General features: G+C 35.1%; 1 protein-coding gene across 1 annotated transcript in view; it reads right to left on the bottom strand.

The window, feature by feature from the left end:
* Positions 1 to 787: 787 nt before the first annotated feature.
* Positions 788 to 14,288, bottom strand: part of LOC129267823 (uncharacterized) — a 37,827-nt gene continuing 24,326 nt past the window's right edge. The window contains exons 14-22 of the mRNA XM_064104590.1: positions 13,307 to 13,378; positions 10,899 to 10,970; positions 10,060 to 10,131; positions 7,984 to 8,055; positions 7,262 to 7,333; positions 6,716 to 6,787; positions 5,178 to 5,249; positions 3,429 to 3,500; positions 788 to 2,623 (exon numbers count right to left, since the gene is read on the bottom strand). Coding sequence (XP_063960660.1) covers positions 1,534 to 2,623; positions 3,429 to 3,500; positions 5,178 to 5,249; positions 6,716 to 6,787; positions 7,262 to 7,333; positions 7,984 to 8,055; positions 10,060 to 10,131; positions 10,899 to 10,970; positions 13,307 to 13,378 — 1,666 coding nt within the window. The 3' untranslated portion in view covers positions 788 to 1,533. The remainder of the gene's footprint in view (positions 2,624 to 3,428; positions 3,501 to 5,177; positions 5,250 to 6,715; positions 6,788 to 7,261; positions 7,334 to 7,983; positions 8,056 to 10,059; positions 10,132 to 10,898; positions 10,971 to 13,306; positions 13,379 to 14,288) is intronic.

Below are 14,288 nucleotides of genomic sequence, written 5' to 3'. Positions count from 1 at the left end.
ATTACATGTTTCAATACATGACCTATAATTGTAAAGCTTAGAGTCTCCTCTTTCATATGGTGTAACGTACATGTAGGTAATGCCTCCTTTCCACATGTCTAAGTGATAACATTTGAAGAAATAATTTTATAAAATTATTTAGCGCCTGGTATCTTACATAAAGAAAGATTGTCTAAAATATCAATGTCTATCATTTATAGCATAAAATGGTCGAGACATATAAAACTTCTGTTTGAGCTACAACTGTTGGGGGGTCAAGTTATGATAATAACAATAACTACTTTCTCTATAGCAAAACTATGTCTCAGCGGTTACAAACATTGAACATCGAAATACATAAATACGATACATGTACATATACAAAATGTTATAGGTAATCGACAGCTCTCTCAGTTTCGGTTTCCTCGTAAGTACGAGAAGACCGCCTTTGAAACATGATGAAATTTGTTAAAATGTTAGGACTATTATAATTTTCATCTGAATCATTTCGATACCCTTGGCGCGGATCCAATGTCAAATCTTTTAACGTGTGCGACTTTTTTTTTTTTTTTAAGAGCTCCCCCCCCCCCATACACACACGCAAAATTGTCATAAAAAATACATATCTTTTGGAATTTTTAGATAAGTCCTAAGGTGAAAAAAAATAACAAAAAATGAATAAAAACAAGAACATCCCGGAGAGAGGGTGGTAGATGTTAGATAAGTGTTGCAAAGAGTCTAATGTTAAACAAATACAGGAAATGTACTTGTAATTATCTATATACATACATATATATATATTTTTTTTAATCAAAACAGTAGTTGTTAGAGTGACAGGCTTAAACAACATGCTTAGCATTTTAAAAAGCGTTTTTACAGTGTATATACAAACTTACACTGCCGTAATTTTTTACCTTTTCTCATAATTTAGGCGGGATATGAAGTGTAAATAGGGTGGAAATTATGCATTCATTGTGAAAGAAGGGGACAACTTGATTGTTATTTAGTCCCGATCATATTCAGGTAATAAATAAGGACGATTTTCCAAATAGAACTCAACAATTTTTAACTGTATTATTCAGAAATAAATGCCGTAGAATGTTCTCTGTATTAATTGAGCTATGTTATATTTATGAACATTTTACTCAGCTACATTCATTGTGCAGTTTGTACTCCTTTGAATTAATATCCAAGACCCCTTATGTAGAACCACAATTCTACTGTACTCATTTTTTATGTTTAGGACATATAAATCTCGGCAAATCAATTACTTTCATCTCGAACTTTACACTAGAAAACAAAATTTATGTACTAAATTCATATTAAAAAAAAAATCAATTCAACAATGTAAGGGCTGGAACACCTGTATCGTCGTCAATTACAACTTTTTCACTGAATCTTTGGAATCGCCATGCAAAGAGTATAATTACTAGTCCCTATGAATCTGAAAATCTTTCAAATGTAGTTTGAACTTATATACATGACTATAGCAAACTCAGGCAACGCTGGATCTTTAGCCTTTGAGTGTAATAGAATATTAGTTGACATCTTTATTTAGGTTTCATATTTCTGATTCCTTCGTTTCTTTATGAGGTCATCGACGTGAACCATAAAGGTATATAAGAAAGGGTTTATTGTTGAATTGATAGGGACGATGAGAATCACTGTCCAGGCATAGAGAGAAGGGTCAAGGGTGACGCTACCGGTCTGAGAAAGGATTCCCATGATGATGACTGGCATCCAACAGACGAGGTCAGTAGCAACGATCATCGCCATACGAACAGCCACTCTGGTCTCTTGCTTACTGGAGCTGTTTTTCCGAACTTTCGCTGAAGATCGTGAGGACTTGACGAAGATCATAATGTAACAGATCAAGATAAAGGTGAATGAAACAAGGTTGAAACCAATGAAAATTATAAGGGAAAATAGCCATGGGGGCCTGGAACTGTTGTCTGTGACCACGAAATTTACCTGATACTCAAAAAAGAAATTTCCTGTGATCTCCAATACCCCTGTGTCTGCAGCTTCGACATGAAGAGGGAGGCCAAGGCAAACGTCGGAGAGGCCATACACATCCGGTCTGTATGATGTAATGATTACCAGACTCAGACTTAACATTATAGTGAAAACCCAGACAGCACCGACAAGAATCAATGAACTATTGCGCTCAATCTTCAGATCTGGCCTAAAAGGAAACATGATGCAAATGAACCTATCAACGGTTATCAAGGTCAGGGTCAAGATCGAAGCCTCACTGGACAGAAAGCCAAGGAAACCAGCAAACCGACACAGCTGGGATCCTCGCCACTGAGGGGCGCTGAGATAAAACTCATTTCCATAGTAAACATCGGCAGAGGTGATAATAATCATGTATAGTCCCATCAGAATATCTGCCATTGCTAAGCTAGCTATAAATGTATTCTGAACTCTGGAAACCTTCTTTTTCCTATCCCTAAGTCGAATAAAGAGAACAGCGCCGTTGCCACCTAGAGCCAGCAAACCCATGACCCATCCTGCAATCCTCAAGGCCAAGTTTGGATATAACCTGCTACAGGTGTCCAAAGGACTGGTCTGTGATGTCCTTGCGCAGGTGAAATCAGCATTATCTTCTAGAAGACAACATAGACGATTGTCAGATGTAGACCTGAGTAAAATCAAAATAAAGGTGAACTCTTAAAATCTTCGGGTTGGATTGAGTATGTGTATCAGTTAGTTGGGCAACAATTAGTTCCAGGTAAAATATGAACAAGAAAAGGCTTAGAGTGATCCACACTACAGGTATTAATACCATATGCACCTTCTACACTTATATCACGGTTAGTATCTATACTGATAGAAATAAAGTTTGAAAGGTTTATCCCCCCTTTGTTAGGTCACGATGCTGGCTTCGAATTTCTTTTTCACCAGCAATTTTGCCATCGAGACACAAGCGACTATTAAAAACCACTGGTACGATAGTCTAATAAGCTAAATTAAATAAATATTGCTATCATATCCAAAAGTAGCCTTTTCCATGACAAAACAATGTCACCAACTATTAAGGGGGTGGTCAGGGGGATCTAGACACGTAGAACAAGTGCCTCGAACCTGTGGCATTTCGGATTGAGATCCATGTCACTACCATACTAGACGTAGCTTCTCGCGAGCGGGGCTGTTTTAAACATTGAATCTAGCTGCCACACTTACTTCTCCAGTCGTTCGTTATATCTATTTTACTGCAGATTAATGGAATATTTTGGGTACGTGGCGCAGCTACGGGTGTGAAGTATAGGAACAGAGGTGCTTACATAATTGGTTAAACAGTGAATAAAGTGATTTTTTGTTGGATCACGAAATAAAATATAGTGTACAAAATTAGACCCATAGTCTCGAAGCGTGAGCTCATGAATATATGTAAATACACTGAATGGTAAATAAATCACTGAATGGTGTAATATGTGCTTCCTTACATTTTCTCCAATGATGTTAGACCAGTCAGTGCATGAGGGCTAACGGCTCCAAGTTCAGTACCAAGGAAGAATCTGATTTAAAAAAAGCCAATACAAAAAAATGAGGTTCATTAGCTGATAGACAATCATGAATTTACTTCCACTACCACAACAACAACAAAATATACTACTACAACAACAACTACTACTACTACTACTACTACTACTACTACTACTACTACTACTACTACTACTACTTCTTCTACTACTATTGTTTCTACTACTTCTGATACTACTTCTACTAATACTACTACTACTACTACTGTTCCTACTACTTCTGATACTAATATTAGGCCTACTACTACTACTACTATTACTACTACTATTACTACTACTATACTTCTACTACTATTTCTACTACTTTTGATACTACTACTATACTCATACTACTGTTAATGCAACTATCATTACCTCTATTACATACTACTTCTACTCTTAGCTTTATACTTATGCTACATGTATGACTATATAATCACCACTACAACTACTACTACATATTTTTTTTTTTATATATTACTGCTACTACTAATACTACTACTACTACTACTACTTCTACTACTTCTACTACTATTACTTCTACTACTACTACTACTACTACTACTACTACTACTACTACTATTACTACTTCCACTACTACTTCTACTATAACTACTACTACTACTACTCATATTTCTGATACTACTACTACTACTACTACTACTACTTCTACTACTACTTCTGTTTCTTCTACTTCTGATACTACTACTACTTCTTCTGATACTACTACAACTAATACTACTACTATTTCTAATACTACTACTACTACTATTTCTACTACTCATGATACTACTACTACTACACTTCTGCTACTGTCGATACTACTATCTCTACCTCTACTACATACTACTGCTACTCTTAGCTTTATACTACTGCTACATGTATTACTAGTATTATTACTACTATACTGCTACTCTTACTTTTATATTACGGCTACTACCATCACTACTACTACTTCTACTTCTGCTACTACTACTACTACTACTATTACTACAACTACTACTTCTATCATTTCTACTACTACTACTACTACTACATTTAAAGGAAACCGAAACCCAAGAACATAAGGAATCTTATCAAAAAGAGTAAAATAAGCGGAACAGTTAAAAAAAGTTTCATCAAGTTATGGATGTTTAAAAAGTATAGATGTACTTTCTATGGGGATCGTCAAATAGGCAAACGTGTTTTAAAATGGCAGATTTTGTGGACAACTCTTTATTCGGTTTATACACAAATTGTCTGACATTGACATATGTGGTGTAAATCATATTTTCCCATGACATATGCTGTGCTCAGCAGGAGGCAAGATTCAATTTGAAGCATAATGAGGAAAATGTGTGTACAAAACAAGGTGAGAGTTGTCTACAAAATCAGCAATTTTGAAGCATGTTTGCCTATTTGAGGATCCTCGTAGAAAGTACAACAAAAGTTTTTAAACTTCCATAACTTGCTTATTTCATAACCAATTTTGATGAAACTTTTGTTTAATTGTTTCTCTAATTTTACTCTTTCCAATAAGATTACTTCTCTTCTTGGGTTTTGGTTTCCTATACTACTACTACAACTACAGCAACTACTACTACTACTACTACATTCAAGGCGACTACTACTACTGCTATTACCAAACACACTATATCCAATGGAAAAAATAAATGGCGGGGTAACATTACTTACATAAACTGAAGAGACGCCATATGTTCAAACGTAAAGCCATCAATGGATTGGATGTGGTTGTTTATCAAATCACTGAAAAAGGGGAAAGAAGAAACCCACATGTCGTAAAAGGAAATTGCGACGGAAATTAAAGGAAAATAATAAAAAGGAAATACAACGGCATATAAAAAAATATATATTTTTTCAATTAATAAGAAACTTCCAAGAAAGGACCCTTGTTATCTTAAATTCGCATAACGCTAGGGATGCAGAATGTATATTTTTAATTTGTTGCAAGCCTTGTGGTCGAGAAAAGTATTAATCGGCTTAAAGTCGCAACCAAAGATGACGTCATTTCGAATTGGAATTTAATTTTCATTTTCACTTTATTTTTTTCATTTCATTTATTTCCATTTCAAATATTTTTTTTCGTACAATAATTCAGATATTTAGGCAATGAAACATATCAAATTTCGACGTACAAAAATTACAGTTACGAGTATCAATATTAGCATGTTAGAAACGGAAGAGTCTGCTAAGAAAAAGCGGAGCTTCTAGGGTGCAGCCTCCTAAAACTGTTATTGTATATTGTATACATCAAAACCAAAAAACGCACAAACACACACACACACTGTCAACTTGAGCATAAAACCAGTTAGAAGTAAAAATCAGGAAAAATTAAAATAAAACATAATAAAATGGTATTCCTACAGGGAGGCTCGAAATAGACCAAAATTTCAATTTCAGCGTTTACGCCGCTTTTCCAAATTTCATAGGTTGGAATAATCATATAAAATACTATTACAATTTTTTTTTAAATGTAATCTCAACGGATCAATCACAGTGTTCCAGGCTTAAAAAAAGCATCAGCGCTTTTCACATTGAGTGATTTGCAAGCAATCAGGAGGGGGGGGGGGGGCAAGACGAAAATGAAATAATACCGAAAAAAATGAATTTATGGATATCAAGGATAAAGGAATTCGGAAGAAGGGCATACAACAAACATTATTCGGTATTCGGATAGGCCTGTCCCAACGCATTGCCGTGAATTCCTCCTTAGCTGGGGGGGGGGGGTAAGTAATATATTTAGAAGAAAATTATCATATTTTTAATTCTATTTATTAATTTCTTTTATTGTTAATCCTAATTCATTCTTTCATTCATTCATTCTTTTTTTTATTTATCATCATAATAATTACTATTATTATTATTATTTTTTTTTTTGGGGGGGGGGGCACTGAACGTCCTTCCTATATGGGGTACATAAAACGTGTACTTACATGTAATATATCATAGTAGGTAATGGTATTTAAGGCATATGCGATTTTTTTTTTTTTAGTGATGTTTGAATTGTTTTGGTGTGGTATAAACTATACTGAATTGGAGTTGGGCTGACCATTCATATCAATATGGGAGCAAGCGAAGCGTGCGAGCAAGCACACTTCTCGTAGTTGGATGTTGAAAAACGTCTCTCAAGTATGGGAGAGACTGAAAGTATTGCATGTAATTGGTGTTTCCATGCTGCCTTAGAAACGTCGATTTAATTCATTTGTACTTACAGATATGAAAGAGAGAAGAGACCAGCAAACATCCCGCGTTGCAAGTGCTGAATGGAATTAGACGACAAATTTCTGAAAAGAAGCACACAATACGCACAATTAAGGCGCATTATCAGTTGAGAGGTATTATACATTTGTTTCAAATGACGTTGATATTCGAAATATTACTTTATACTACTTAATTATTATATTGCATAAATACAGATGATTGTGAGGTATAGTTATTTTACGTAAGATAATTCATTCAGTTTCTATCACAGTCATTTGTGAATTTATTTTGTCTTTAAACAAACATTACTCTACGGTTTACCTCCATTAAAAAAAAACTTTGTTTATATATACAAGAGAACTGTGGTCTGCTAGATGCACTTTAATGTTTCCTTGTTTGGGTAATCATTCATCTAGTAATGATTCGTTTACATTTTGGATATTAACGAATTTGATAGCCAACGATTTGAATGAAATTATGCATTAGATTAAAACATTCTTAGATTAATGGTATAACATACTTTTATTCTGGAAATCGTTAATAAATTGAAAAATTACAATAGTTGAAGATTCCTTAGTTCAGAAAACGAGCCGACCTCGATCTCGCTAATGTTGTTTGATTCCATATACCTGAATGTGATGACAATAAAACAATAAAGGATGATTTGTAATATAACTCGCTGGAATACATATTACTAATAATACTACATAAAAAGAAAATCTAAATTTTCAATAATGATTCATTATTTTTCTAATATCTTAAAATTGTTGTTCAAAATTAGTATGTATAGACAACAGTAATGAACATCGTCAAACGTAGAGAAGCATCAGTCTTTGTTCTATTTGTGGGATGTGATGCATAGTAACGTCTATAATATCTCAACTGGAAAAAAAATATATTATGAATGGGTTTTGTCATCAATAGCTCAAAAAAATATTTCATATTGAATGTTTGACAAGGAGCAAGATTGATGTCCTACTTCCGTATGTAAAAAGAAAAAAAATGGAAATTAGACTTATCAATAATTTGCGAAAAAGATACAAATTGAATATATAACATTAATTTCATCAATTAGTCAATTATGTAGTTTTTCTTTAGAATCCTTTTTTTTTCGTGTCCCTAAAATTTTCTCATAAAACAACTCAATTCTAAATTAAAAACTACTATTGTATCATTGCATTTGCTCGGAACATTCATTAACTTGTTGATACTATACCGGGAAAAGAAAATTGGTCGACAGGAAAAGTAAAAGGGAAAAAAGTTGGAGTAAAACACTTACAGAAATTGTAAACTCTCCATACCATAAAAGAAACCCTGTTCGATCCGACGAATTTTGTTCTCTGAGAGACCCCTGTCAACGACATTGATATTAAAGATTAATTGATAATGCTATAATACTTTAAGGACAATCGAACAATGAATTGAATTGAATTGAATTGGACACCAAAGCCTGTAGAGAAAATTTAAAAGAAGAAGGACGTTGTTTATGTTCAGGCACACATATCCAGCATCAGATCCTATATGTCCTAAAAAGCATTTTATGGGCCTAATGGTCTCGGGAGTCGGGACAATAGTGACGAAATTATGCTTGTGCATGGGCCCTAGTTGATGCTAGATACGCTACTGATGTTACTGCATTTTTTAATTTTGTGTGATTTTGATCTTTGCGATCTACATACTATCGAGTTTAGCATCTATTTCATTCTTTAGCTGTAGCATAATTGTCAATTAAACGCCCTTAGTCACTTTATATTGTTAATCAATTTCGATAACGCACCTAATTATGACAATTAAATTACATATGATTCCTCTGAAAAGGGCCTGTCCCCTAAAGATTAAAAACAAGATTACAAAAAAAAATGTAGTAAATCATATGGAGGTGGTGGTATGTACATAGTACTGGCGCCCTAATATATTGTCGTTGGGATTGAAAATGTATTTTCTGTTTCGGAGACAGTGTATTCTCGTGCTGAAAATCAAACATCAACCTGTAATCCAGTGGATGCGAATATTGCTAGCTTATTTGTGCTATAAACATGACAAACTCAGGTAAAAGACTGCGTTCTCATGATCTCAATTTTGAATCTTAAATTTATAAACAGAATCGAGTTGATAATATTCAAGGTGGTGTTCAGTTCTAAATTAACCGTAACTAGGTTGGGGTAGTTTATTGCATCATAGACCGAGGAGGGGGGGGGGGGTGTGATCGAAGACCTCCACTTTCACAAGATATCGAAAATCTTAACGCATGTTGCTTATGTCATAGTTACGACCGATAGAACGCTACATAGTTACAATATACACACTAAGAAATAAAGGTTCAAAATTGAACGCCGAAAGGTTGATGCAAAATCAGCACCCTATGGGTTCAAAAATTGAACCCTGCGGTTGGGGTTCATTTTTGTACCCTGTGGGTTCAAAACTGCACCCTAGGGGTTCAATTTAAAATTTAGGGGTGCAGTTTTGAACCCGCAGGGTGCAAAAAATGAACCCCAACCGCAGGGTTCAATTTTTGAACCCCAAATCAGGGGTTCAATTTTTGAACCCATAAGGTGCTGATTTTGCATCAACCTTTCGGCGTTCAATTTGGAACCTTTATTTCTTAGTGTGTACGTAAAACATTGCCGCATTGTTGAATCATAGATAAACATAATTTTCATTTTGATTTCACGGGGGGGGGGGGGGGTTCCTCCCCATAGAACAAAACACAAATGAAAAAAAATCCAATAGACAAAATCTCACTTTTTAAAATGAAATTTCATTAAGAATACCACAACGTGACATTCTCAATTTCATTTTTCCTATTTCTATCCCGAGTCTCTCAGTCGCTAGGCCCGCTCGTTGAACAAAATACGACCTTCATGTGTATTTTTCAAAGCAATTTATAATTTGATATAACAAAGTGCCAAGAAGAAAATTACATAGAATGAAATAAAGATGGGATTTACAATAAAAGTCCATGGCTTGGAAGACAGTAATCTCACTTGCATTTTCAAGTTTTTTTAGATCTCCTTTTCAAATGTTTCCCCCTCAACCTACATTACCGGAAATTTTTATACAAATTAAATATAAAAATATACTTTATTGGTATCCATTAAATCGTTAAGGAACATACTAATACATTTCACTACGATGTTATAAACCAAAACAGATTTGGGAATATTCGTGTGTAATTGATCAAATAACTGGTATTGAAAGAAAGTGGTTAAACTTGAATAAAGATTTTGATAGTATCTGAAAACGGAAGAAATGTCCATATTAATGAAATCGAGATTTTGAGCTGTTGATTCAAAGGAACTAGTACAATGTTAAAATTGTTTACTATAACAAATAAAACATGAGTTTAATTACTTACAGGCTTCTGAGATTTATCAAACCGGTAAAGGCGCCAGGTTGCACACGGACTAAGCTGTTATTAGCTAATTCCCTTAAATAATAAAAAAACACGAATATAGAACTTAAAGAATTCATGACAATTTCTTGAGACTTTCATCTCGGTCAGAAAAAGGGGATGGGGAAGGGGGAAGGGGATGCATGTAGACAAGACAACACTCTCTCAAAGCTCCGTTGGAAAGGGACACACCCCACTTTACAGGCCCGTATTCAGAGCGTGTAACCCAGTTCTTAAAGGTCCTCCTTTTCAAAATTGAGTATTTAGAAAGTGCAAGATTAAATGCAGAGTTTTACCCGTGCTATTTTTTTCATCATGTTCATGGTCACAAAAAGGTACTTAGGATGTAAATTTTAAGGTAAGAATATACAATATTTCTCTAAACAGTTAAAAAGGGTCACGTATCGGATCAGAATATCAACAAGTCTTCAACCCAACGACTCGTTTATTTAGGAAGAGACCTCTTTTTGTCATTATTAAGAAAAAGTGCACAATTGTTTTTAGGTCTTAATGTGAGAAGTTTTTAGCTCGTGCTTCGCGCTCGCAACGAGATACACAAGTTGTTTTATCGGAAACGCTATGACCCACGTGCATCAACTTTATACATTACGTTGGATGTATAGATATGTACGTTTTGCTTATTAAGATCGCAACATACGTTTCAAATGAAGCTACACTCCCAATACTATACTGATTACAATGTGGACCATTCATATACCAAACATCATCAAAAGTCAATTTTTTCTTGACTTACGCCCCCCCCCCCCACACACCTCCTGAAATATCCAGGCTTCTATACTTACAAAAACAAAATACTCTTCAAGTCAGCAAACGAATCATTTTCGACAGAGATTATCCTGTTTTGTCGAAGATTTCTAGAAAAGAAACAAAGGTTAAACATGTTTAGAAATACTAAAATACACAGATACACACGCATGAAATTATATTTTTATTTGTTTCACATTATTGCCGGAAAATCAAAATTTAATAAGAATGATAATTTTACCAAATGTTGATGACAGAGCATTGAATGGATAAGAATATATCCTACTTTGGCCATAACAGCAATGCATTTTAACCTGTAAGATAAACCATTTGGTCTGGCAATGAGGGGGGGGGGGGGGGGTACCGGGTGATCCCTCCCCATTCTGATACTTTTTTAAAGAAGAAAATAAAAATAGAAATAAATAAAGGAGACAAGGTGACAGAAACTGGGAACATATACCTACAAATTACTTTGTGATATGATCATAATAGTACGATTGATCGTGATAATTTCTACCTGATTGCTATCAAGAGATGAATTATTGCAAGCAAGCAACCCGAGGACGGACGACTTAAGTCCCTCTCCGAGGGACCTGGTGATGACAATAAATGCCTTACCAAAGATACATAGGAGGTGGGGAGGGTGGTATCGAAATCATTTCAGGAGGATGGGTTGGACTTTAAACAAAATGTATTGTGTGGACTAATGAAACGCAATAAAAATCACCCTCCATCCCCGCGTATTGCTGTACAGGTAACTTAAAGGGGAATCCAACCCAAATAAAAACTTGTTTTTATAAGGAAAACAAAAATCAGACAAGTTGATAGGTAAAAGTTTGAACAATATTGGACAAACAACAAGAAAGTTATGAATTTTTAAAAGTTGTAAATATTGGTAATCACTATACCCATGGAGACTTCAAATTGGCCGCATATGGGATGTCATAGTGATGTAAGGCAAGGACTACTCTTTCATGTACTCCAATACATATTATGGCTAAAATGTCATTTTTCCCAAAAGTTTTATTTCAAATAATATTTTTCTTTCATGAGGACATAAAACAATATACTACCAGGGTTATATTTAGATTACTGCCCCAGGGGAATGGGTACTTAGGAGAAAACCACAAATCCCTGATAATGAAGTACATGGCCTATGGGAAAGTTGTCCTTGCCCCTTGTCATAATTTACTTACCCAGTTGCCAATTTGATATCTACATAGTATTAGTGATCTCAATTTTAAAGCAGCTATAACTTTCTTATTGCTTGTCCGATTTCTTTCAAACTTTCACCATTCTGTTCAATTTATTTTTCTCCTTCCCAACACAACATTTTATGGCCAAGGCTGGATTCCGATTTAACTTAGGGTGCGTTTATCCGCCACTTTTTTACCCTATAATCATGATTCCAATCATGATTCAAATCACGATTCTGCAGAATCACGATTGCGTTTAGTCGAAATTGAATATAATCATGATTAGAATCACAAACATGAACTACGAAAAAAAGGGCGTTTGGAAAGACGTTTCTGCAGAATCACGTACGAAAATGTTCGGATAAACGATATCGTGATTTGAATCATGATTATATGACGTCATTGTGTCGAGCTATTTCCGGTTCTTGCCAAGGCGCGCGCCCCACGTTGTCACATCACATGTACGTCGCCGACCTCCAATTAAGTGTCCAACGTTGACCTATACTTCCTGGGTCAAACTGCGCACTGTGATGCGCACTGGATCGGTCCGAATCCGAGGAGAAACAGCGTTGGAACGAAGGTCGTCTAAACCCTGATTCTGTAGTAATTGTGATTCATGTTTGTGATTTGAATCATGATTCCAATCATGATTCAAATCACGATTCTGGCTTGAGGTCGGATAAACGCAGCCTTACTTTGCAAGAGAGTGCATGAAGTCATGTAGATTAAAAATATGCACCATTGTATTGTCTTTTACATAATGAATTCAATACTGCCCCCCCCCCCCCCACCCCTTGCATCCTCTCCTACCCCACCAAAGTCATCTGTAAAATGTTCAGTTCACAGCCGGAACTTGAACAATTTACTGAGTGAGCACGTATTTAATATCTTATCTGTAACTCAAATCGTGAATGAGATACCGGTGCGACACTATGCACTAAGACTCAAGACTTTGTGAGATAGTAGTTCAAGCTACGACATTATGCGCTGACTGTGACATTATACGTTGGTTGATCATCGCATAATGTCATTGCTTGCGACATTGTGCATTACTAGGACATTACTATCATACCATTCATGTATATTGTTTAATCAAATTTTACTATATATATTTATTTTCGTTGGAGATGCGTAAGATTGGGAACTACAGAGGAAAATATAAAATGCAACAAGAACATAGATAATACTTGTAAATTTAACTTAAAGCAAAACATGACAATAATAATCATTCATTGCCAAAAATAACTTACAGCAATTGCAAGAGTTGTAAACCGCTGAAAGTTGTATTGTGGAGTTCTTGAATATTGTTCTCCGCTAAGACGCTATGAAAGCAGAATAAAATAATCGTAGATGTATAATTTAGGTTTCCATATATACCTTTGACTAAAAAATGCATTATTATCTATTCAAGCCAGTGCTATAAAACAAAACTAGTAATAAGCCCCCATCACACTTATTCGGAATCAGCAGGAATCAAGCAGAAGCTGGAACAAAAAAATATTTAAAAAATCTAGAAATTTTTGGGAGGAACTTATGAATTCACCAAACTGGGGTTAAAATTCAGTAAATTGACCTGGTGAATCATCATACACTAGTCAAAATGAACCGCAATGGAGTCAGATTAACAATTCGTGCTACATTCTTGGACATTCTAGGCGCATTCTTAATATTCTGACTGCATTCTGAGTCCATTCAAAATATTTTTGTCATTTCTTTTGGCCGTCCCGAAGGTTTTGGTCATGTTCAAAACATTCGAGGGGTATTTTCGAACGGTGTTCGAAGTATATTTAAATGACCGACTGGTGGTCGAACAATAGTCCTTTCATTCAGGCCAATTCTGCTTGATTCGGAATAAGTGTGATGGGGGCTTAAGAGCAAGATAGGTGGGCGGCGGAGCAGAAGATTATCCTTTGTTCATGGGGGAAATTTATTATTGCGTCTCCCCCCCCCAAAAAAAAAAACCCACACACACACACAAGATAATCCTATGCTCCACTGCACATAGTAGGATGATTTTTCCCCCTCATGATATACAGTCATGAAAGTTAAGATTTCAGTTTCAAAACGTGATACAAAAAATCAAAATCAATGTTTAGCTTGGAATGATTAATTCACGGAATGGACTGTAGTAACGTAAAACAAGTAAAAAACAAATTTATGCCCACAGTTTGATTTACAGTCAATTGGTCATTGATTTATTCAGATGAGCGCAGTCTGTGCCTTTACGAAAAG

The sequence above is a fragment of the Lytechinus pictus genome, chromosome 9 (assembly GCF_037042905.1).
Source record: "Lytechinus pictus isolate F3 Inbred chromosome 9, Lp3.0, whole genome shotgun sequence".
In the NCBI taxonomy this organism is placed as follows: domain Eukaryota; kingdom Metazoa; phylum Echinodermata; class Echinoidea; order Temnopleuroida; family Toxopneustidae; genus Lytechinus; species Lytechinus pictus.
Note: the sequence above shows the minus strand (reverse complement) of the source record. Positions and strands in the feature narration are given on the sequence as shown.